Source organism: Babylonia areolata, chromosome 12 (genome assembly GCF_041734735.1).
Source record: "Babylonia areolata isolate BAREFJ2019XMU chromosome 12, ASM4173473v1, whole genome shotgun sequence".
In the NCBI taxonomy this organism is placed as follows: domain Eukaryota; kingdom Metazoa; phylum Mollusca; class Gastropoda; order Neogastropoda; family Buccinidae; genus Babylonia; species Babylonia areolata.
The window spans coordinates 1,445,529-1,467,889 of NC_134887.1; the positions used below are offsets into that span (position 1 = coordinate 1,445,529).

At 50.6% G+C, this 22,361-nt stretch overlaps 1 protein-coding gene across 2 annotated transcripts in view; it reads left to right on the forward strand.

Annotated features, from left to right (window-relative positions):
- Positions 1 to 22,361, forward strand: part of LOC143288300 (rab GTPase-binding effector protein 1-like) — a 112,045-nt gene that overhangs the window by 87,172 nt on the left and 2,512 nt on the right. For both annotated transcript variants that reach the window (XM_076596653.1, XM_076596652.1), the window contains exons 18-21: positions 1,128 to 1,317; positions 9,318 to 9,484; positions 15,069 to 15,185; positions 18,220 to 18,330. In XM_076596653.1, the coding sequence (XP_076452768.1) occupies positions 1,128 to 1,317; positions 9,318 to 9,484; positions 15,069 to 15,185; positions 18,220 to 18,330 (585 nt within the window). The remainder of the gene's footprint in view (positions 1 to 1,127; positions 1,318 to 9,317; positions 9,485 to 15,068; positions 15,186 to 18,219; positions 18,331 to 22,361) is intronic.

Sequence of the window (22,361 nt, forward strand, 5' to 3'; positions counted from 1 at the left end):
GTGAGGTGTGTGTGTCTGTGTGGTGTGTGTGTCTGACTTTGTGTGGTGTTGGTGGTATGTGTGTGTGTGTGTGTGTGTGTGTGTGTGTGTGTGTGACTCTCTGTGTCTGTGTGTGTCTCTGTGTGTCAGTGCCTGTGTCTGTGTCTAGTGTGAGTTTGTGTGTATTCATGTTTTTGTTAATGTGACTGTGTGTGTGTATGTCTGTGTATGTGTGCATAGTGTAGAGTTATTGTGAGTCTCTGTGTGTTTATGTGTGTCTAGGAGCATGTGTGTGTGTGTTGAAGTGTGTGTGTGTGTGTGCATGAATGAGAGTGTGTGTGAGAGAGTTTATGAGAGAGAGAGAGAGTGTGTGTGTGTGTGTGTGAGTGTAAGATGTCTAATTATGATTGTGAGGTTGTTTGCATGTTGATGTGGGGTTTTTTGTTGTTGTTTTTTTAACTTTTTTTGTTGTTGGGATTCTTTGTTGTTTTTTTGGTTTGTTAGATATCTGTGTGAGTGTGTGTGTGCATGACTGAAACCTGACTGAATGACTCAGGAAACGAATGATGAGCACCCAAAGGCAGCTCTCTGTCGGCTGCACTCAGGTAGGCAGCCTGTTGTGTTTGTAAGGCACTTAGAGGCTGGTCTCTGACGGAGGATTGGCCCTAAATCTGAGCATCCACAAGTATCCCTGTGTTGTTGGAACACCTATGTGACAGACGTATCTAAGCACCACACGTTGGAACACCTGTGTGACAGAAGTAGCTAAGCACCACATGTTACTGGAACACCTGTGTGACAGACGTAGCTAGGCACCACACGTTACTGGAACACCTGTGTGACAGACGTAGCTAGGCACCACACGTTACTGGAACACCTGTGTGACAGACGTAGCTAAGCACCACACGTTACTGGAACACCTGTGTGACAGACGTAGCTAAGCACTACACGTTACTGGAACACCTGTGTAACAGACGTAGCTAAGCACCACATGTTACTGGAACACCTGTGTAACAGGCGTAGCTAAGCACCACACGTTGGAACACCTGTGTGACAGACGTAGCTAAGCACTACACGTTACTGGAACACCTGTGTGACAGATGTATGGAACACCTGTGTGACAGATGCATGGAACACCTGTGTGACAGGAGATGCAGCTGCTGCTGCTGAGGTACCGTGAGGAGATCATAGCGGCCAAGGTGGCCAAGGAGCACCTGGAGGAGACGCTGAAGGGCGAACAGGTGTTCCTGCGCTCACAGCTGCTGTCGGAGCAGGAGGAGAAGCAGCGCATGGAGGACGCCCTCACCCAGGAGATCAGCTCTCTGCAGGCCAAGGCTGGTCAGTGTGGGGTCTGGGGGGTGGAGCTGGGGTCTGGGGTTTTGTTTTTTTTGAGGGTGGGAGGGCTTTGGAGTGGAGTGTGTGTTGTGTTTGTTGGGTTAGGAGTGAAGTGTGTGTTGTGTTTGTTGGGTTAGGAGTGAAGTGTGTTGTGTTTGTTGGGTTAGGAGTGAAGTGTGTGTTGTGTTTGTTAGGTTAGGAGTGGAGTGTGTGTTGTATTTGTTGGGTTAGGAGTGAAGTGTGTGTTGTGTTTGTTACTTTAGGAGTGAAGTGTGTTGTTTTTGTTGGTTTAGGAGTGGAGTGTGTGTTGTATTTGTTGGGTTAGGAGTGAAGTGTGTGTTGTGTTTGTTGCTTTAGGAGTGAAGTGTGTGTTGTATTTGTTGGGTTAGGAGTGGAGTGTGTGTTGTATTTGTTGGGTTAGGAGTGGAGTGTGTGTTGTATTTGTTGGGTTAGGAGTGAAGTGTGTGTTGTTGCGTTAGGAGTGAAGTGTGTGTTGTATTTGTTGGGTTAGTAGTGAAGTGTGTGTTGGGTTAGGAGTGGAGTGTGTGTTGGGTTAGGAGTGGAGTGTGTGTTGGGTTAGGAGTGAAGTGTGTGTTGTATTGTTGCGTTAGGAGTGGAGTGTGTGTTGTATTTGTTGGGTTAGTAGTGAAGTGTGTGTTGGGTTAGGAGTGGAGTGTGTGTTGGGTTAGGAGTGGAGTGTGTGTTGGGTTAGGAGGAGTGGAGTGTGTGTTGTTTTTGTTGGGTTAGAGTGGTGTGTGTGTTGTTTTTGTTGGTTTAGGAGTGGTGTGTGTGTTGTGTTTGTTAGGTTAGAGTGGAGTGTGTGTTGTTTTTGTTGGTTTAGGAGTGGAGTGTGTGTTGGTTTAGGAGTGGAGTGTGTGTTGTGTGTGTTGGGTTAGGAGTGGAGTGTGTGTTGTGTGTGTTGGGTTAGGAGTGGAGTGTGTGTTGTGTGTGTTGGGTTAGGAGTGGAGTGTGTGTTGTGTGTGTTGGGTTAGGAGTGGAGTGTGTGTTGTGTGTGTTGGGTTAGGAATGGAGTGTGTGTTGTGTGTGTTGGGTTAGGAGTGGAGTGTGTGTTGTGTGTGTTGGGTTAGGAGTGGAGTGTGTGTTGTGTGTGTTGGGTTAGGAGTGGAGTGTGTGTTGTGTGTGTTGGGTTAGGAATGGAGTGTGTGTTGTATTGTTGCGTTAGGAGTGAAGTGTGTGTTGGGTTAGGAGTGGAGTGTGTGTTGTGTGTGTTGGGTTAGGAACGGAGTGTGTGTTGTATTGTTGCGTTAGGAGTGAAGTGTGTGTTGGGTTAGGAGTGGAGTGTGTGTTGGGTTAGGAGTGAAGTGTGTGTTGGGTTAGGAGTGGAGTGTGTGTTGGGTTAGGAATGGAGTGTGTGTTGGGTTAGGAGTGGAGTGTGTGTTGTGTGTGTTGGGTTAGGAGTGGAGTGTGTGTTGTGTTTGTTTTATTAAAACATCTTGCTGTTGCTCATATACTTGAAGTTCTGTGCACTAAGAGCGTTCACTTAAACATCCCCATGCTAACATACACATGTAATTTGATACATAGGTAAGAAAGAAGAATTAAGAGACCATGTTATTGTGTAAACCAGTAATGTATCAGATGTAAAAAGATGAAACTGGAAATAATGATGACAGCAACAGTGTAGATAATTTAAGGATGTACACATGTGTGAGGGGGGGAGGAAGTGTGTATGTGATGTAGGGGGGAGTGGAGATTGGGAAGAGAGTGGGGGGTGGGTTTTGGGGGAGGTGTGTTGGGGAGAGTGGGAGGTGTGTTGTGAGGGGAGGGGGGTGTTGAGTTGTGTGTGTTGTGAGAGGAGGGGTGTGTTGGGTTGTGTGTGTTGGGGAGGGGGTGGTGTGTTGGGTTGTGTGTGTTGGGGAGGGGAGGGGGAGAGTGAACCATTAAGTTTTTCTTACACCTAAGAGCGTCCCTCTGTAGTGAAGAGAGTGAACCATTAAGTTTTTCTTACACCTAAGAGCGTCCCTCTGTAGTGAAGAGAGTGAACCATTAAGTTTTTCTTACACCTAAGAGCGTCCCTCTGTAGGGAAGAGAGTGAACCATTAAGTTTTTCTTACACCTAAGAGCGTCCCTCTGTAGGGAAGAGAGTGAACCATTAAGTTTTTCTTACACCTAAGAGCGTCCCTCTGTAGTGAAGAGAGTGAACCATTAAGTTTTTCTTACACCTAAGAGCGTCCCTCTGTAGGGAAGAGAGTGAACCATTAAGTTTTTCTTACACCTAAGAGCATCCCTCTGTAGGGGAGAGAGTGAACCATTAAGTTTTTCTTACACCTAAGAGCGTCCCTCTGTAGGGAAGAGAGTGAACCATTAAATTTTTCTTACACCTAAGAGCGTCCCTCTGTAGGGAAGAGAGTGAACCATTAAGTTTTTCTTACACCTAAGAGCATCCCTCTGTAGGGAAGAGAGTGAACCATTAAGTTTTTCTTACACCTAAGAGCATCCCTCTGTAGGGGAGAGAGTGAACCATTAAATTTTTCTTATACCTAAGAGCATCCCCCTTTAACCAGTAGAGTGCCTATAAGACATCAGCTGACGTCCTACATAAAGTATTGCCATATTGTTTATAAGATGTCCACTGATGTCCTGCATATGTTCTGATTTTTCCTTCATTGGAGTTTGGTTCAGTTCACATAAACAGACTTTAATCAGTTAGTTTGATGTGTCTGGATAATAAAAATACTATTTGAATGAACATTCATCAGGTAGAAGACCCCTTTCTACTGGATAATAATTTGCTAACTGACCACATGATGCGTGCATGGAAAAGGGGGTTGCATCATGTGCAAAAACATTCGTTGAAAACTGTGTCCAGTAAAGCAGATTGTCACAGTCAGCAGATTTACACAATTCTGAAAGCTCTGCTTGTGGTAATGGACAGATTTTGCGATGGAGAAGGATCTCTCTTGTCTGATGATTGGTTTGAAAACGAAGGTCAGTGACAGCGACGAAACTGACAGCCCCATTTGATGGTAATTCAGTCCATCTATCCAATCAGACAGCTTTTTTGAACAAGTGTTTATGACTGACAGAATACGAGTAGCCAGCGCTGGAAGAAGGGGAGGGGAGGGAGAGGAGTGATGTAAGACGATGTGTCGAATGTCAGCCAGAGTTCATGAAGGGGGCGTGGCTTTTAGGGAATGAGTGTGCTCCCATTTTAATGCAGACTGTAGGATTGACAACCAATGCTCCACGATTTTCATGAAATGCAGGGTGAAACCTGCACTGGACGTGAAACACGTGCTTTTTGTTTTTCACGCTTTTTTCACTGAATCAGATGGTTGCCTTGTTTGAAGAGGTGGCAAGCCGGATGCACAGCAGACACTTCATTCGGCCCACATGCAACTTGAAAGGAGTGAATGTCATCAACGAACTTCACCCTGTCACTCCCGAATGCTCGTAGCTGTCAGAAAGCTTGCCAGCTCAGTTTCTGAGACCATGATTGACCTTTTACGTTGACTTTACCCACCTTTGTCATTGTTGGGACAGTGATTTACTTACATGTCTGCACAAGCTGTGACTTGTTTTTATGAACTTATAGCCTGTTTTAATTTCTTCTACAGGTATAATCTGATAATAGGCATGTTATTTCCAGCTGTATGTTGTTTTTTTCTTTTTGGATGTTATTATGTAGAGGATGAAATAGACTTTTTTGTTGCACAAAAATTATTATCTTAACTTTACATGACTGAACAGTTATCTACAATCAACCTAATTGGGTAAAAGAGCCCAGAAGCAGAATCTACACTCATTTTCCTTCACAAAAACGTTTACTTTCTTTCTGTATCACCCACAGCTTTTGTGCTAGAAGTTTTGGTGATTTGTTACCCCTGAATCCTTGAAATTTCCTGGCAAGGGGAGAGCACTTTTTTTTTTACAAAATTCTCTGGCACTGAACTGGTTAAGGGAGAGAGCGCTTTGATGATGTTCCCTTTCCCCTGGCTGGAACTGACCCAGCAAGGTGTCTGCTGTGCATCTGCTTTGTCTCTGCAAAAATCGGTCAACTGATCAATGAGAAAAAGTGCAAAAAAATGAAAAACCACATGATTCCCGTCTGTCATCATTCTCTCAACCCTGGGATTCAAGAAACTTGTGGATTATTGGCTGTTGCCATTCCCAGCAGTTGATTACTGTGAAATGACAGTTGAGTGACAAGTGGGTGCTATGTCCCCGCCCTGCTGTCTGTCTGGCCTTTGACCTATTGTCTGACACCAGTTCCCTGCCCTTTGACCTATTGTCTGACACCAGTTCCCTGCCCTTTGACCTATTGTCTTACACCAGTTCCCTGCCCTTTGACCTGTTGTCTTACACCAGTTCCCTGCCCTTTGACCTATTGTCTGAACCCGTTCCTTGCCCTTTGACCTGTTGTCTTACACCAGTTCCCTGCCCTTTGACCTGTTGTCTTACACCAGTTCCCTGCCCTTTGACCTATTGTCTGACACCAGTTCCCTGCCCTTTGACCTGTTGTCTTACACCAGTTCCCTGCCCTTTGACCTGTTGTCTTACACCAGTTCCCTGCCCTTTGACCTATTGTCTGATACCAGTTCCCTGCCCTTTGACCTGTTGTCTTACACCAGTTCCCTGCCCTTTGACCTGTTGTCTGACACCAGTTCCCTGCCCTTTGACCTGTTGTCTTACACCAGTTCCCTGCCCTTTGACCTATTGTCTGACACCAGTTCCCTGCCCTTTGACCTGTTGTCTGACACCAGTTCCCTGCCCTTTGACCTGTTGTCTGACACCAGTTCCCTGCCCTTTGACCTGTTGTCTGACACCAGTTCCCTGCCCTTTGACCTGTTGTCTGACACCAGTTCCCTTCCTCTCCTCCCCCTCTTCTCAAATCACATCAAAGTGCTGCACCTTCACTGTCAGTCATGGTCACTTGCTCACAGCTGATGTCTGATTGGATAGTTGGACTGAAGAAAGGGTCAGGTGTTGTCAGTTTAGAACTGATGTCTGATTGGATAGTTGGACTGAAGAAAGCGTCAGGTGTTGTCAGTTCAGGACTGAAGAAAGCGTCAGGTGTTGTCAGTTCAGGACTGAAGAAAGCGTCATGTGTTGTCAGTTTAGAACTGAAGAAAGACTCAGGTGTTGTCAGTTCAGGACTGAAGAAAGCGTCAGATGTTGTCAGTTCAGGACTGAAGAAAGTGTCAGGTGTTGTCAGTTTAGAACTGAAGAAAGCGTCAGGTGTTGTCAGTTCAGGACTGAAGAAAGCGTCAGGTGTTGTCAGTTTAGAACTGAAGAAAGAGTCAGGTGTTGTCAGTTCAGGACTGAAGAAAGCGTCAGGTGTTGTCAGTTCAGGACTGAAGAAAGCGTCAGGTGTTGTCAGTTCAGGACTGAAGAAAGCGTCAGGTGTTGTCAGTTCAGGACTGAAGAAAGCGTCAGGTGTTGTCAGTTCAGGACTGAAGAAAGCGTCAGGTGTTGTCAGTTCAGGACTGAAGAAAGCGTCAGGTGTTGTCAGTTCAGGACTGAAGAAAGCGTCAGGTGTTGTCAGTGTCCTCACTGTTGTTGTCACCACCTTCCTGTTGAAACGTTTCAAAAGACAAGGCAGATCCAGCTCCCCTGGCCATGCTGATACATAATCCTCAGATCCAGAAAATGATAATGATGCTTTCCCATTTCCCGGAACATGTGTTTGGGTTTGAAGATGGCATCACATTGTTTTTCTGGTTCCAAATTAAAAGAAAAGCAGTACAGATTCTGGACACAACTCATACAATGATACTAACAAACCATCAGCATGCTTAGTGCATATGAATATTCTAAATTAGATACTGAATTAACTAGAATGAACAAAACAAAAATGTTATCAATGGAATCTCTCAGTTTCAGTAGGCCTAGCATACTCTGATCTGCATAAATCTGGAGAACACAGCTACATGCTGCAGTGTGCAGGAGGCGGTGACAACATCTCCTTTATCACGAACATAAAGAAATTTCTTATATAATTTAGAAACATCAAAATAACATGATTTAAAGTGTTATCACCTCAAATACAATAATCAAATTACCATCAAATTTGGACTGTTGAGCACATCATTATATAAGCCGCATCCACTGAATTTTTTTCAAAAACTGGAATTTGAACACACACAAGCCACCCTGGTTTGTAAGCCACATATGTTGCACAAAAAAACATAAGCAAGAAACTTCCAAAAATTAATCACAAAAAGTGAGAAACTGAACAGCCATAGAAACCTGTCAGGCGTACACAAAGCACAACTTAGATCAACATTCAGTGACAAAGCAGCACAAAAAGTGAGAAACTGAACAGCCATAGAAACCTGTCAGGCGTGCACAAAGCACCACTTAGATCAACATTCAGTGACAAAGCAGCACAAAAAGAAAAATACAGCTACATCAAAGATACACACTAACACACACACTAACAATTACTGGTATTTGTCATCATTTCCAGTGAAGCCACTGAAAGCTTCGTCTTCAGTGTCAGAATTGAACAACAGAAGCACAGCTTCTTCTGCCATGGCATCGCTGGTCTTGTCCTCATTGTCATTGTCAGATGAATCCCAGTCGTGCTGGCTGGAGCTGGTGGCTTCTCTCTTGTCTGCTACATTCAAGAGTCCAGCTTTGCGAAAGCCGTTGACAATTGTAGATTGTTTTACTTTTTCCCCATGCTGTCAGAATCCATCGACAGACCTCCGCATGGATTCATTCACTCCAAGTTATAGGCAGCAGCTCGGTTTCCCTTTTCGATAGCCGGATTGATCGCCTTCAGCTGAATGTTTTGTGTGTGTCAAGGCTGTGTGTAAATTCAGAGGGAAAAAACGTTAACAGTTATCAACAGCACACTTAAACAGTGAGTTTTGAATTCACGAAGAGTCAAAACCAGTTTTGAAACATAATGTGAAAATATAAATAGACTGGAAACTGATGGCAACAACTTAATTTCACCTGAACGCATCATCAGAAAACCCGCAACATGGGGAAAAATCCATAAACAAGCCACTGTTATTTTAGCTGCAGGGGTCGAGTTTGGGCGAAAAGTTGTGGCTTGTAGTCCGAATTTACAGTATTGTACTAAAAAAAAAAAAAAATCCATAAGTTTAAATATTAATTTTAGTTGTTAATAGGCAGATGTGTCTCAGCACTGTTTGTAAGTCTTCTTGCTTCTGACCTTAACGTGATGCCGTCTTTTCCCAAGCTTGATAATACTGGATACACAACACATTTTTAACCATTCTTTTTCGCTCTCTCTTTATTGGATAAAGTGCATATCACAAGTGAGTCTTAAAGGCCTTGCCTCTCCAGCTTTATTTTAATTTGAAATAAATGTTGATTTTTGTTTGTGTTTTTGTTCATGTTTGAAATTTTATGTTTGTTTTGTCAGTACCATGGTTGTTGTGACAGTGGATGTGACGGCTATTGTGACAGTGTTTGTGATGATGGTGTTTTTTGACAGTGATATTGATGCCGATTGTGACAGTGTGTGTGATGGCGGTTGTGGTTGTGCTGGTGGATGTGACGGTGGACAGTGAATGTGCTGGTGGATGTGACGGTGGATGTGATGGTGGACAGTGAATGTGATGGTGGATGTGACCGTGATGGTGACAGTGGTTGTATCGGCTGTTGTTATGATGAATGTGACAGCTGTTGTGATGGTGACAGTGGTTGTGACAATGGATGTGGCAGTGGATATGACTGTGGTTGTGATGGTGACAGTGGATGTGATGGTGGTTGTGACGGTGGATTTGATGGTGACTGGTTGCGACAGTGGTTGTGACAGTGACAGTGGATGTGATGGTGACAGTGGTTGTGACGGTGGATGTGATGGTGACAGTGGATGTGTCAGTAGTTGTGATGGTGACAGTGGATGTGATGGTAACAGTGGTTGTGACAGTGGATGTGACAGTGACAGTGGATGTGACGGTGACATTGGATATTACGGTGACAGTGAATGTGATGGTGGCTGTGATGGTGACAGTGGATGTGACAGTGATGGTGACAGTGGTTGTGACGGCTGTTGGGGACAGGCCAAGTGGAGCGACTGAAGGGGGAGGTGGAGAGTGAGAGGGTGGGGAGGGCGGAGGTGGAGGCCAGGTGCCGGGAGTCGGAGGCCTCCCTGAAGAGCATCCAGGCCAAGAGCAAGCAGCTCATCACCGCCCTGCAGCAACGGGTGGAGGAGGGAGACACTGCCAAGGTCACACCATCCTCTGTCTGTCTGTCTGGGGGATGGGGGGGGGGGTGTTGTCACACCATCCTCTGTCTGGGGGATGGGGGGTGGGGGGGGTGTTGTCACACCATCCTCTGTCTGTCTGTCTGGGGGATGGGGGGGGGGGGGGTTGTCACACCATCCTCTGTCTGTCTGTCTGGGGGATGGGGGGGTGTTGTCACACCATCCTCTGTCTGTCTGTCTGGGGGATGGGGGGGGGGGGGGTGTTGTCACACCATCCTCTGTCTGTCTGTCTGGGGGATGGGGGGGGTGTGTTGTCACACCATCCTCTGTCTGTCTGGGGGATGGGGGGGGTGTTGTCACACCATCCTCTGTCTGTCTGTCTGGGGGATGGGGGGGGGGTGTTGTCACACCATCCTCTGTCTGTCTGTCTGGGGGATGGTGGGGGGGTGTTGTCACACCATCCTCTGTCTGTCTGTCTGGGGGATGGGGGGGGGGGGTGTTGTCACACCATCCTCTGTCTGTCTGTCTGGGGGATGGGGGGGGGGGTGTTGTCACACCATCCTCTGTCTGTCTGTCTGGGGGATGGGGGGGTGTTGTCACACCATCCTCTGTCTGTCTGTCTGGGGGATGGGGGGGGGGTGTTGTCACACCATCCTCTGTCTGTCTGTCTGGGGGATGGGGGGGGGGGGGTGTTGTCACACCATCCTCTGTCTGTCTGTCTGGGGGATGGGGGGGGGGTGTTGTCACACCATCCTCTGTCTGTCTGTCTGGGGGATGTGGGGGGGGGGGGTGTTGTCACACCATCCTCTGTCTGTCTGTCTGGGGGATGGGGGGGGGTGTTGTCACACCATCCTCTGTCTGTCTGTCTGGGGGATGGGGGGGGGGGTGTTGTCACACCATCCTCTGTCTGTCTGTCTGGGGGATGGGGGGGGGGGGGTGTTGTCACACCATCCTCTGTCTGTCTGTCTGGGGGATGGGGGGGGGTGTTGTCACACCATCCTCTGTCTGTCTGTCTGGGGGATGGGGGGGGGGTGTTGTCACACCATCCTCTGTCTGTCTGTCTGGGGGATGGCGGGGGGGTTGTCACACCATCCTCTGTCTGTCTGGGGGATGGGGGGGGGTGTTGTCACACCATCCTCTGTCTGTCTGTCTGGGGGATGGGGGGGGGGTGTTGTCACACCATCCTCTGTCTGTCTGGGGGATGGTGGGGGGTGTTGTCACACCATCCTCTGTCTGTCTGGGGGATGGGGGGGGGTGTTGTCACACCATCCTCTGTCTGTCTGTCTGGGGGATGGGGGGGGTGTTGTCACACCATCCTCTGTCTGTCTGGGGGATGGGGGGGGGTGTTGTCACACCATCCTCTGTCTGTCTGGGGGATGGTGGGGGGGTGTTGTCACACCATCCTCTGTCTGTCTGGGGGATGGGGGGGTGTGTTGTCACACCATCCTCTGTCTGTCTGGGGGATGGGGGGGGGTGTTGTCACACCATCCTCTGTCTGTCTGGGGGATGGTGGGGGGGTGTTGTCACACCATCCTCTGTCTGTCTGGGGGATGGGGGGGGGGTGTTGTCACACCATCCTCTGTCTGTCTGTCTGGGGGATGGGGGGGGGCGGGTGTTGTCACACCATCCTCTGTCTGTCTGTCTGGGGGATGGGGGGGGTGTTGTCACACCATCCTCTGTCTGTCTGTCTGGGGGATGGGGGGTGCGGGGGGGGGGGGTGTTGTCACACCATCCTCTGTCTGTCTGTCTGGGGGATGGGGGGGCGGGGGTGTTGTCACACCATCCTCTGTCTGTCTGTCTGGGGGATGGGGGGGGTGTTGTCACACCATCCTCTGTCTGTCTGTCTGGGGGATGGGGGGGGGTGTTGTCACACCATCCTCTGTCTGTCTGTCTGGGGGATGGGGGGGGGTGTTGTCACACCATCCTCTGTCTGTCTGTCTGGGGGATGGGGGGGGGTGTTGTCACACCATCCTCTGTCTGTCTGTCTGGGGGATGGGGGGGGGTGTTGTCACACCATCCTCTGTCTGTCTGTCTGGGGGATGGGGGGGGGTGTTGTCACACCATCCTCTGTCTGTCTGTCTGGGGGATGGGGGGGGGTGTTGTCACACCATCCTCTGTCTGTCTGTCTGGGGGATGGGGGGGGGGTGTTGTCACACCATCCTCTGTCTGTCTGGGGGATGGGGGGGTGTTGTCACACCATCCTCTGTCTGTCTGGGGGATGGGGGGGGGGGGTGTTGTCACACCATCCTCTGTCTGTCTGGGGGATGGGGGGGGTGTTGTCACACCATCCTCTGTCTGTCTGGGGGATGGTGGGGGGGTGTTGTCACACCATCCTCTGTCTGTCTGGGGGATGGTGGGGGGGTGTTGTCACACCATCCTCTGTCTGGGGGATGGGGGGGGTGTTGTCACACCATCCTCTGTCTGTCTGTCTGGGGGATGGGGGGGGGGGGGGTTGTCACACCATCCTCTGTCTGTCTGTCTGGGGGATGGGGGGGGTTGTCACACCATCCTCTGTCTGTCTGTCTGGGTGATGGGGGGGGGGGGGTTGTCACACCATCCTCTGTCTGTCTGTCTGGGGGATGGGGGGGGGTTGTCACACCATCCTCTGTCTGGGGGATGGGGGGGGGTGTTGTCACACCATCCTCTGTCTGGGGGATGGGGGGGGGGGGGTGTTGTCACACCATCCTCTGTCTGTCTGTCTGGGGGATGGGGGGGGGTGTGTGTTGTCACACCATCCTCTGTCTGTCTGTCTGGGGGATGGGGGGGGGGGTTGTCACACCATCCTCTGTCTGTCTGGGGGATGGGGGGGGGTGTTGTCACACCATCCTCTGTCTGTCTGGGGGATGGGGGGGGGGGGGGGTTGTCACACCATCCTCTGTCTGTCTGGGGGATGGGGGGGGGTGTTGTCACACCATCCTCTGTCTGGGGGATGGGGGGGGGGTGTTGTCACACCATCCTCTGTCTGTCTGGGGGATGGGGGGGGGGGGTTGTCACACCATCCTCTGTCTGTCTGGGGGATAGGGGGGGGGGGTGTTGTCACACCATCCTCTGTCTGTCTGGGGGATGGGGGGGGGTTGTCACACCATCCTCTGTCTGTCTGGGGGATTGGGGGGGGGGGTTGTCACACCATCCTCTGTCTGTCTGGGGGATGGGGGGGGGTGTTGTCACACCATCCTCTGTCTGTCTGGGGGATGGGAGGGGGGTTGTCACACCATCCTCTGTCTGTCTGGGGGATGGGGGGGGTGTTGTCACACCATCCTCTGTCTGTCTGGGGGATGGGGGGGGGGTTGTCACACCATCCTCTGTCTGTCTGGGGGATTGGGGGGGGGGGGTTGTCACACCATCCTCTGTCTGTCTGGGGGATGGGGGGGGGATGTTGTCACACCATCCTCTGTCTGTCTGTCTGGGGGATGGGGGGGGGTGTTGTCACACCATCCTGTCTGTCTGTCTGGGGGATGGGGGGGGTGTTGTCACACCATCCTCTGTCTGTCTGTCTGGGGGATGGGGGGGGGGTGTTGTCACACCATCCTGTCTGTCTGTCTGGGGGATGGTGGGGGGGTGTTGTCACACCATCCTCTGTCTGTCTGGGGGATGGGGGGGGTGTTGTCACACCATCCTCTGTCTGGGGGATGGTGGGGGGGTGTTGTCACACCATCCTCTGTCTGTCTGGGGGATGGGGGGGGGTTGTCACACCATCCTCTGTCTGTCTGTCTGGGTGATGGGGGGGGGGTGTTGTCACACCATCCTCTGTCTGTCTGTCTGGGTGATGGGGGGGGGGGTGTTGTCACACCATCCTCTGTCTGTCTGTCTGGGTGATGGGGGGGGGGTGTTGTCACACCATCCTCTGTCTGTCTGTCTGGGTGATGGGGGGGGGTGTGCACAGTGTGTGGGGAAGAGAACTGATGCAGTGATGTTTGATGCTGTGACAGATGGGGGGGTGTTGTCACACCATCCTCTGTCTGTCTGTCTGGGTGATGGGGGGGGGGTGTTGTCACACCATCCTCTGTCTGTCTGTCTGGGTGATGGGGGGGGGGGTGTTGTCACACCATCCTCTGTCTGTCTGTCTGGGTGATGGGGGGGGGTGTTGTCACACCATCCTCTGTCTGTCTGTCTGGGTGATGGGGGGGGGGTGTTGTCACACCATCCTCTGTCTGGGCGATGGGGGGGGAGGGTGGTGGTGTTGTCACACCATCCTCTATCTGGGGGATGGGGAGGGGGGGGGGGGTTGTCACACCATCCTCTGTCTGTCTGGGGGATGGGGGTGGGGGGGTGGGTTGTTCCGGAGTGTTCGTATCAATGTTGTGTGCCACTCTGTGTGTGTGTTCTATGGGATTGGGAGTGTTTGTGTGATTGTGGATGTGTGTGTGTGTGTGTGTGTGTGTGTGTGTGTGTGAATGTTGTGTGTGAGTCGGTGTGTTGCATGGGAGTGAATGTGTGTGTTTGTGTGTGTGCATGAATATTGTGTGTGTGAGTGTGTGTGTGTGTGAATGTTGTGTGCGAGTCTGTGTGTGTGTGTGTGTGTGTGTGTGTGTGTGTGTGAATATTGTGTGTGCGTGAATATTTTGTATGCATGTTGTATGGGAGAGTTTTGTGTGAGTGTGTGTGCGTGTTGTGTGCCAGTCTGTGTGTGGGTTGTATGGTAGTGTTTGTGTGAATGTATGTGCATGTGAATATTGTGTGTGCCAGTCTGCTCATGTATGTTTGATTGTGTGCATTCATGTATGTATATAGGTGTGTGTGTGGATTGGAATGGGGTTGGTGTTTTTGTGTGTGTATGTGTGTGTGTGTGCATCCTTGTGTGTATGTTTGTGTGAATGTATGTGTTTGCATGTGTATGTACACATTTGTGAGTGTGTATATTTATGTGTGTGTTTGTGTGTGCATGTACATGTGTTTGTTCAAGTGTCTTTGAAAACAAAGCACACACAGAGAATACCTGTTTTGTGTTGGGATACAATAAACAGAGTGAGAAATATGGAACAGATATGTTGGACAGTGTAGGCTGTGTCAGACTGCTTTGGAGATGTGATGAATAGACCTGGAAAAGGAGAGAGAGAGAGTGTGTGTGTGAGAGAGAGAGAGAGAGAATTTGCGAATATATTTAAGTGTGTATGTGTGCCAGTGTGTGTCTGTGTGTTTGTGGGAGCGTGTGCACAGTGTGTGGGGAAGAGAACTGATGCAGTGATGTTTGTGGGAGTGTGTGCACAGTGTGTGGAGAAGAGAACTGATGCTGTGATGTTTGTGGGAGAGTGTGCACAGTGTGTGGGGAAGAGAACTGATGCAGTGATGTTCGTGGGAGAGTGTGCACAGTGTGTGGAGAAGAGAACTGATGCTGTGATGTTTGTGGGAGTGTACACAGTGTGTGGGGAAGAGAACTGATGCAGTGATGTTTGTGGGAGAGTGTGCACAGTGTGTGGAGAAGAGAACTGATGCAGTGATGTTTGTGGGAGAGTGTGCACAGTGTGTGGGGAAGAGAACTGATGCAGTGATGTTTGTGGGAGAGTGTGCACAGTGTGTGGGGAAGAGAACTGATGCAGTGATGTTTGTGGGAGAGTGTGCACAGTGTGTGGGAAGAGAACTGATGCAGTGATGTTTGATGGTGTGACAGACCCAGCTGGAGGGGGATAACCAGAAACTGCGCAGCAAGATCCAGTCCTTACAGGTCGACTTGGACAACAGCGAGGCGGTGCAGCGTGACTTCGTCAAACTGTCACAGTCCCTACAGGTAACTTCACTTTGTTGAACTGTCACAGTCCTTACAGGTAACTTCACTTTGTTGAACTGTCACAGTCCTTACAGGTAACTTCACTTTGAAATGTCACAGTCCCTACAGGTAACTTCACATTGTTGAACTGTCACAGTCCTTACAGGTAACTTCACTTTGTTGAACTGTCACAGTCCTTACAGGTAACTTCACTTTGAAATGTCACAGTCCTTACATGTAACTTCACTTTGTTGAACTGTCACAGTCCCTACAGGTAACTTCACTTTGAACTGTCACAGTCCTTACAGGTAACTTCACTTTGTTGAACTGTCACAGTCCTTACAGGTAACTTCACTTTGTTGAACTGTCACAGTCCTTACATGTAACTTCACTTTGTTGAACTGTCACAGTCCTTACAGGTAAATTCACTTTGTTGAACTGTCACAGTCCTTACAGGTAACTTCACTTTGAACTGTCACAGTCCTTACAGGTAACTTCACATTGTTGAACTGTCACAGTCCTTACAGGTAACTTCACTTTGAAATGTCACAGTCCTTAAGGTAACTTCACATTGTTGAACTGTCACAGTCCTTACAGGTAAATTCACTTTGTTGAACTGTCACAGTCCTTACAGGTAAATTCACTTTGTTGAACTGTCACAGTCCTTACAGGTAACTTCACATTGTTGAACTGTCACAGTCCTTAAGGTAACTTCACATTGTTGAACTGTCACAGTCCTTACAGGTAACTTCACTTTGTTGAACTGTCACAGTCCTTACAGGTAACTTCACTTTTTTGAACTGTCACAGTCCCTACAGGTAACTTCACTTTGAACTGTCACAGTCCTTACAGGTAACTTCACTTTGTTGAACTGTCACAGTCCTTACAGGTAAATTCACTTTGAACTGTCACAGTCCTTACAGGTAACTTCACTTTGTTGAACTGTCACAGTCCTTAAGGTAACTTCACATTGTTGAACTGTCACAGTCCTTACAGGTAACTTCACTTTTTTGAACTGTCACAGTCCCTACAGGTAACTTCACTTTGAACTGTCACAGTCCTTACAGGTAACTTCACTTTGTTGAACTGTCACAGTCCTTACAGGTAAATTCACTTTGAACTGTCACAGTCCTTACAGGTAATTTCGCTTTGTTGAACTGTCACAGTCCCTACAGGTAACTTCACTTTGAACTGTCACAGTCCTTACAGGTAAATTCACTTTGAACTGTCACAGTCCTTACAGGTAACTTCACTTTGTTGAACTGTCACAGTCCCTACAGGTAACTTCACTTTGTTGAACTGTCACAGTCCTTACAGGTAACTTCACTTTGTTGAACTGTCACAGTCCTTACATGTAACTTCACTTTGTTGAACTGTCACAGTCCTTACAGGTAACTTCACTTTGAACTGTCACAGTCCTTACAGGTAACTTCACTTTGTTGAACTGTCACAGTCCTTACAGGTAACTTCACATTGTTGAACTGTCACAGTCCTTACAGGTAACTTCACTTTGTTGAACTGTCACAGTCCCTACAGGTAACTTCACTTTGTTGAACTGTCACAGTCCTTACAGGTAACTTCACTTTGAACTGTCACAGTCCTTACAGGTAAATTCACTTTGAACTGTCACAGTCCTTACAGGTAACTTCACTTTGTTGAACTGTCACAGTCCTTACAGGTAACTTCACTTTGTTGAACTGTCACAGTCCTTACAGGTAACTTCACTTTGTTGAACTTTGAACTGTCACAACTAGAAATGATACACCTTCACTCAACACATGCATGTGCGTGCACACAGGCCCTGTCACTCACTGGGCACACCAGCCACACACACACACAGTGCTGTCAGTTCAGTAAGAGCGTGGAGAGCTGGTGGTGTGTCCCAGATCTCTCTCTCCCTCCCCCCCCCCCCCCCCATGGCCCCCCTCCACACGGGGTACACACAGTAATAGAGGAGTGGTGGTGTGTCCCAGATCTCCCTCTCCCTTCCCCCCCCATGGCCCCCCTCCACACACACAGGGTACACACAGTAATAGAGGAGTGGTGGTGTGTCCCAGATCTCCCTCTCCCTCCCCCCCCCATGGCCCCCCTCCACACACACAGGGTACACACAGTAATAGAGGAGTGGTGGTGTGTCCCAGATCTCCCTCTCCCTCCCCCCCCCCCATGGCCCCCCTCCACACACACAGGGTACACACAGTAATAGAGGAGTGGTGGTGTGTCCCAGATCTCTCTCTCCCTCCCCCCGCACCCCCCCCCCCCCCCCCCGCCCCATGGCCCCCCTCCACACACACAGGGTACACACAGTAATAGAGGAGTGGTGGTGTGTCCCAGATCTCCCTCTCCCTCCCCCCCCCATGGCCCCCCTCCACACACACAGGGTACACACAGTAATAGAGGAGTGGTGGTGTGTCCCAGATCTCTCTCTCCCTCCCCCCGCACCCCCCCCCCCCCCCCCGCCCCATGGCCCCCCTCCACACACACAGGGTACACACAGTAATAGAGGAGTGGTGGTGTGTCCCAGATCTCTCCCTCCCCCCTCCCCCCATGGCCCCCCTCCACACACACAGAGTACACACAGTAATAGAGGAGTGGTGGTGTGTCCCAGATCTCCCTCTCCCTCCCCCATGGCCCCCCTCCACACACACAGGGTACACACAGTAATAGAGGAGTGGTGGTGTGTCCCAGATCTCCCTCTCCCTCCCCCATGGCCCCCCTCCACACACACAGGGTACACACAGTAATAGAGGAGTGGTGGTGTGTCCCAGATCTCCCTCTCCCTCCCCCCCCCCCCATGGCCCCCCTCCACACACACAGGGTACACACAGTAATAGAGGAGTGGTGGTGTGTCCCAGATCTCCCTCTCCCTCCCCCCCCCCCCATGGCCCCCCTCCACACACACAGGGTACACACAGTAATAGAGGAGTGGTGGTGTGTCCCAGATCTCTCTCTCCCTCCCCCCGCACCCCCCCCCCCCCCCCCCCCCCCCGCCCCATGGCCCCCCTCCACACACACAGGGTACACACAGTAATAGAGGAGTGGTGGTGTGTCCCAGATCCAGCTGGAGAAGATCCGACAGGCAGAGAACGAAGTGCGATGGCAGCACGAGGACGATGTGGAGGACTGCAACAACTGTCGCCAGCCTTTCTCAGTCACCAAGCGAAAGGTCAGTGTCACTGTCTCTCCCTCCTCTGTCACCAAGCGAAAGGTCAGTGTCACTGTCTCTCCCTCCTCTGTCACCAAGCGAAAGGTCAGTGTCACTGTCTCTCCCTCCTCTGTCACCAAGCAAAAGGTCAGTGTCACTGTCTCTCCCTCCTCTGTCACCAAGCGAAAGGTCAGTGTCACTGTCTCTCCCTCCTCTGTCACCAAGCGAAAGGCCAGTGTCACTGTCTCTCCCTCCTCTGTCACCAAGCGAAAGGCCAGTGTCACTGTCTCTCCCTCCTCTGTCACCAAGTGAAAGGTTTTGACAGTTAAAAATTTTTCCATGTTTTCCTCATGGGGTAGCATAACAATTGCAGCTACGCTGGGCATTGTGAATGTTTCAAGGGTCAAATGAAAACTTTCTTCATGAGATTCCGTAACAACACACTCCACAGTGAGGTGGAAATTTTTGGAGCAAACTAGATTATGACAATGGCTTTTACCATTGCTGAAGTGATTGAAATGCTTCATAGTGAAGGTTTCAACATCAACAAGGATGATGAAGAAGGAATAAAGTATCTGCAGTGAAGAAAGTTAAGAGCAAGAAGATACTGACAGTGACTCAGCTTCTGAAAGCAGTGAAGAGAGGGTGGGCGTTCACACCACATGAGGAGTGGGGTCAGTGGGTCAAGTACAATGAGTTTCATTCAGTTACTTTATGTTTTATATTTTTGGTGATTTTTTTTCCTAACCCTAACAAATGAGTCATCCGTAGGGAAAAGCAAGGGAGAAAACTATTCGTCTGGAGTGAGTGAGAGGGGAGGAACACCTACACACTTTTTTTGCTTTTTTCCCCCTGTATTACCAATCTAAATATGGTCCTTCTCTTATGTTCATACCATGTATTCCAGTGGCATTTGTTCTTCCCTGTCGGTACCAGATGGATACCCATGTGTTACTTCTTTGTGGGTAAAAACCTGTCCTTGTTGACAGGATAAACATTGGGTGAGAGGCCCCCTCCCCCCCACACACACCCCCTTTTGCCTCTTGGACCTTCCCACTGAAAAGGGCCATCACTCACTCATGGGTGGAGTCAGAAAGACTGGGCTGTACACAGGCCTCAGGTAAACAGGAAACACAGCGGCTGGTGGCCACCAGTGTCAAAAAGGGCCTCAGGTAAACAGGAAACACAGCGGCTGGTGGCCACCAGTGTCAAAAAGACAGGGCTGTACACAGGCCTGAGGTAAACAGGAAACACAGCGGCTGGTGGCCACCAGTGTCAAAAAGGGCCTCAGGTAAACAGGAAACACAGCGGCTGGTGGCCACCAGTGTCAAAAAGGGCCTCAGGTAAACAGGAAACACAGCGGCAAGTGCCCACCAGTGTCAAAAAGGGCCTCAGGTAAACAGGAAACACAGCGGCTGGTGGCCACCAGTGTCAAAAAGACTGGCCTGTACACAGGCCTCAGGTAAACAGGAAACACAGCGGCTGGTGGCCACCAGTGTCAAAAAGGGCCTCAGGTAAACAGGAAACACAGCGGCAAGTGCCCACCAGTGTCAAAAAGGGCCTCAGGCAAATAGGAAACACAGCGGCAAGTGCCCACCAGTGTCAAAAAGGGCCTCAGGTAAACAGGAAACACAGCGGCTGGTGGCCACCAGTGTGGCTTCATGCTGATAGTGGGGTCATTTTACTCTTGATTGAAAAGGATGATTGTACGCAGCATGTCACATCTGGCATGCCTGCATTGTAAGACACAGAACATTATCTTTCCCAGTGATTAACTCAGTGCCCCCTGAATGGCCCCATAGTGCCCTGTTCTCAGTGTCCCCTGAATGGCCCCATAGTGCCCTGTTCTCAGTGCCCCCTGAATGGCCCCCTGTTCTCAGTGTCCCCTGAATGGCCCCATAGTGCCCTGTTCTCAGTGTCCCCTGAATGGCCCCATAGTGCCCTGTTCTCAGTGCCCCCTGAATTGCCCCCTGTTCTCAGTGTCCCCTGAATGGCCCCCTGTTCTCAGTGTCCCCTGAATGGCCCCCTGTTCTCAGTGCCCCCTGAATGGCCCCATAGTGCCCTGTTCTCAGCGCCCCCTGAATGGTCCCATAGCCCCCTGTTCTCAGTGTCCCCTGAATGGCCCCCTGTTCTGTGTCCCCTGCATGGCCCCCTGTTCTCAGTGTCCCCTGAATAACCCCATAGTGCCCTGTTCTCAGTGTCCCCTGAATGGCCCCATAGTGCCCTGTTCTCAGTGTCCCCTGAATGGCCCCCTGTTCTGTGTCCCCTGAATGGCCCCATAGTGCCCTGTTCTCAGTGTCCCCTGAATGGCCCCATATTGCCCTGATCTCAGTGCCCCCTGAATGGCCCCGTAGTGCCCTGTTCTGTGTCCCCTGCATGGCCCCCTGTTCTGTGTCCCCTGAATGGCCCCATAGTGCCCTGTTCTCAGTGCCCCCTGAATGGCCCCATAGTGCCCTGTTCTCAGTGTCCCCTGAATGGCCCCATAGTGCCCTGTTCTCAGTGCCCCCTGAATGGCCCCATAGTGCCCTGTTCTCAGTGCCCCCTGAATGGCCCCATAGTGCCCTGATCTCAGTGCCCCCTGAATGGCCCCATAGTGCCCTGTTCTTGGTGTCCCCTGAATGGCCCCCTGTTCTCAGTGCCCCCTGAATGGCCCATAGTGCCCTGTTCTCAGTGTCCCCTGAATAGCCCCATAGTGCCCTGTTCTCAGTGCCCCCTGAATTGCCCCATAGTGCCCTGTTCTCAGTGCCCCCTGAATGGTCCCCTGTTCTCAGTGCCCCCTGAATGGCCCCATAGTGCCCTGTTCTCAGTGCCCCCTGAATGGCCCCATAGTGCCCTGTTCTCAGCACCCCCTGAATTGCCCCATAGTGCCCTGTTTAATTACACATACTTAACCGTGACCCAACTAGTGCAGACTCCGGCAGGGGTCTGACATTCCTGTCCTGTGCAAACTACTATCCGCCTATGCGGAGCAGACGAAACTACGGCCGATAACCTCCCGGAAGTAGGTAACCTCCCCTTTGTCCCGCTGGTTATCGCCCTCTTTTTCCGGCAGCCATCATGACTCCTGTACCTGTGCTCTTCATACGGCTAAGTTTTTTCGTATTTTCTGTCTGTCTGTCGATCCTCTGGCGTTCTTGTTTGTGGTCAAATTATGTCTCCAACCAGGTCACATAATTATGTAGCTCGATTGGGGAATCGTGCTAAAATTAAGGCGCGATCGCAATCGATTCGCTGACACTCTGGGCCCTCTACTACTGGCCCTCTAAACAACGCCAACCCGCCGCCTTCTCCACTTCCTCCGCTCCCTCCGGTCGACTCCAGACCTCCGCCACCTCCTCTGGTGACTTCTAGAGGTTTGTGGTCACACACTCAGGTCAGTGTTACCTTTCATGTCATTTTTATCGATCCGCGAACTCAATCGACGCGATCCGCGTTTTCTCGGCCCTGCCAGTCGGCAGTGTACGAGTCGATCTCCTCTATCTCTTTATCATACCCACAGTTGCACCAATGGAATGGCCACAATCCCTTGGGGACAAAAAAAAAAAAAAAAAAAAAAGAAAAAAAAGGCAGCTTGTCTTGGATCCGCACGTTAGACTGGGCCCTATGTGCGATGCGTCCGTGGTGGCGGCCGTGACATCGGATCACGCGACCCCCCACGCGGCTTGCCTCGACCGTCTCGGATCCAATAGCGACCGAGGCGTGTAGGGATGCCCTCCCCTGGTGTAGGGAGGAAGGTGGACCACTAGGGGACACGCTTGCCCATACGCGTGCACCCCCCCCCCCCTCCTTGTCCGGATCACCCGATCCAAGGGAGGCAACCCCTGCTTCGGCACCCTTGCCGGTGACTGCCGCAGTTATTTCCCTTGCACCGGCACTGCTCCTCGCCTTCAGTGCGAGCGTGTGCACGGTCCTACCAAGCTATGCGGTGATGACCCCATTTGCCACACCGCCGAGTGCTGCTGTTTCCCATCCACTAATGGTGTCTCAGCAAGCTACTCAACTAAACAATCAGCAACTCATCGCTAAACTTGCTGCAGCAATTATGCACCACT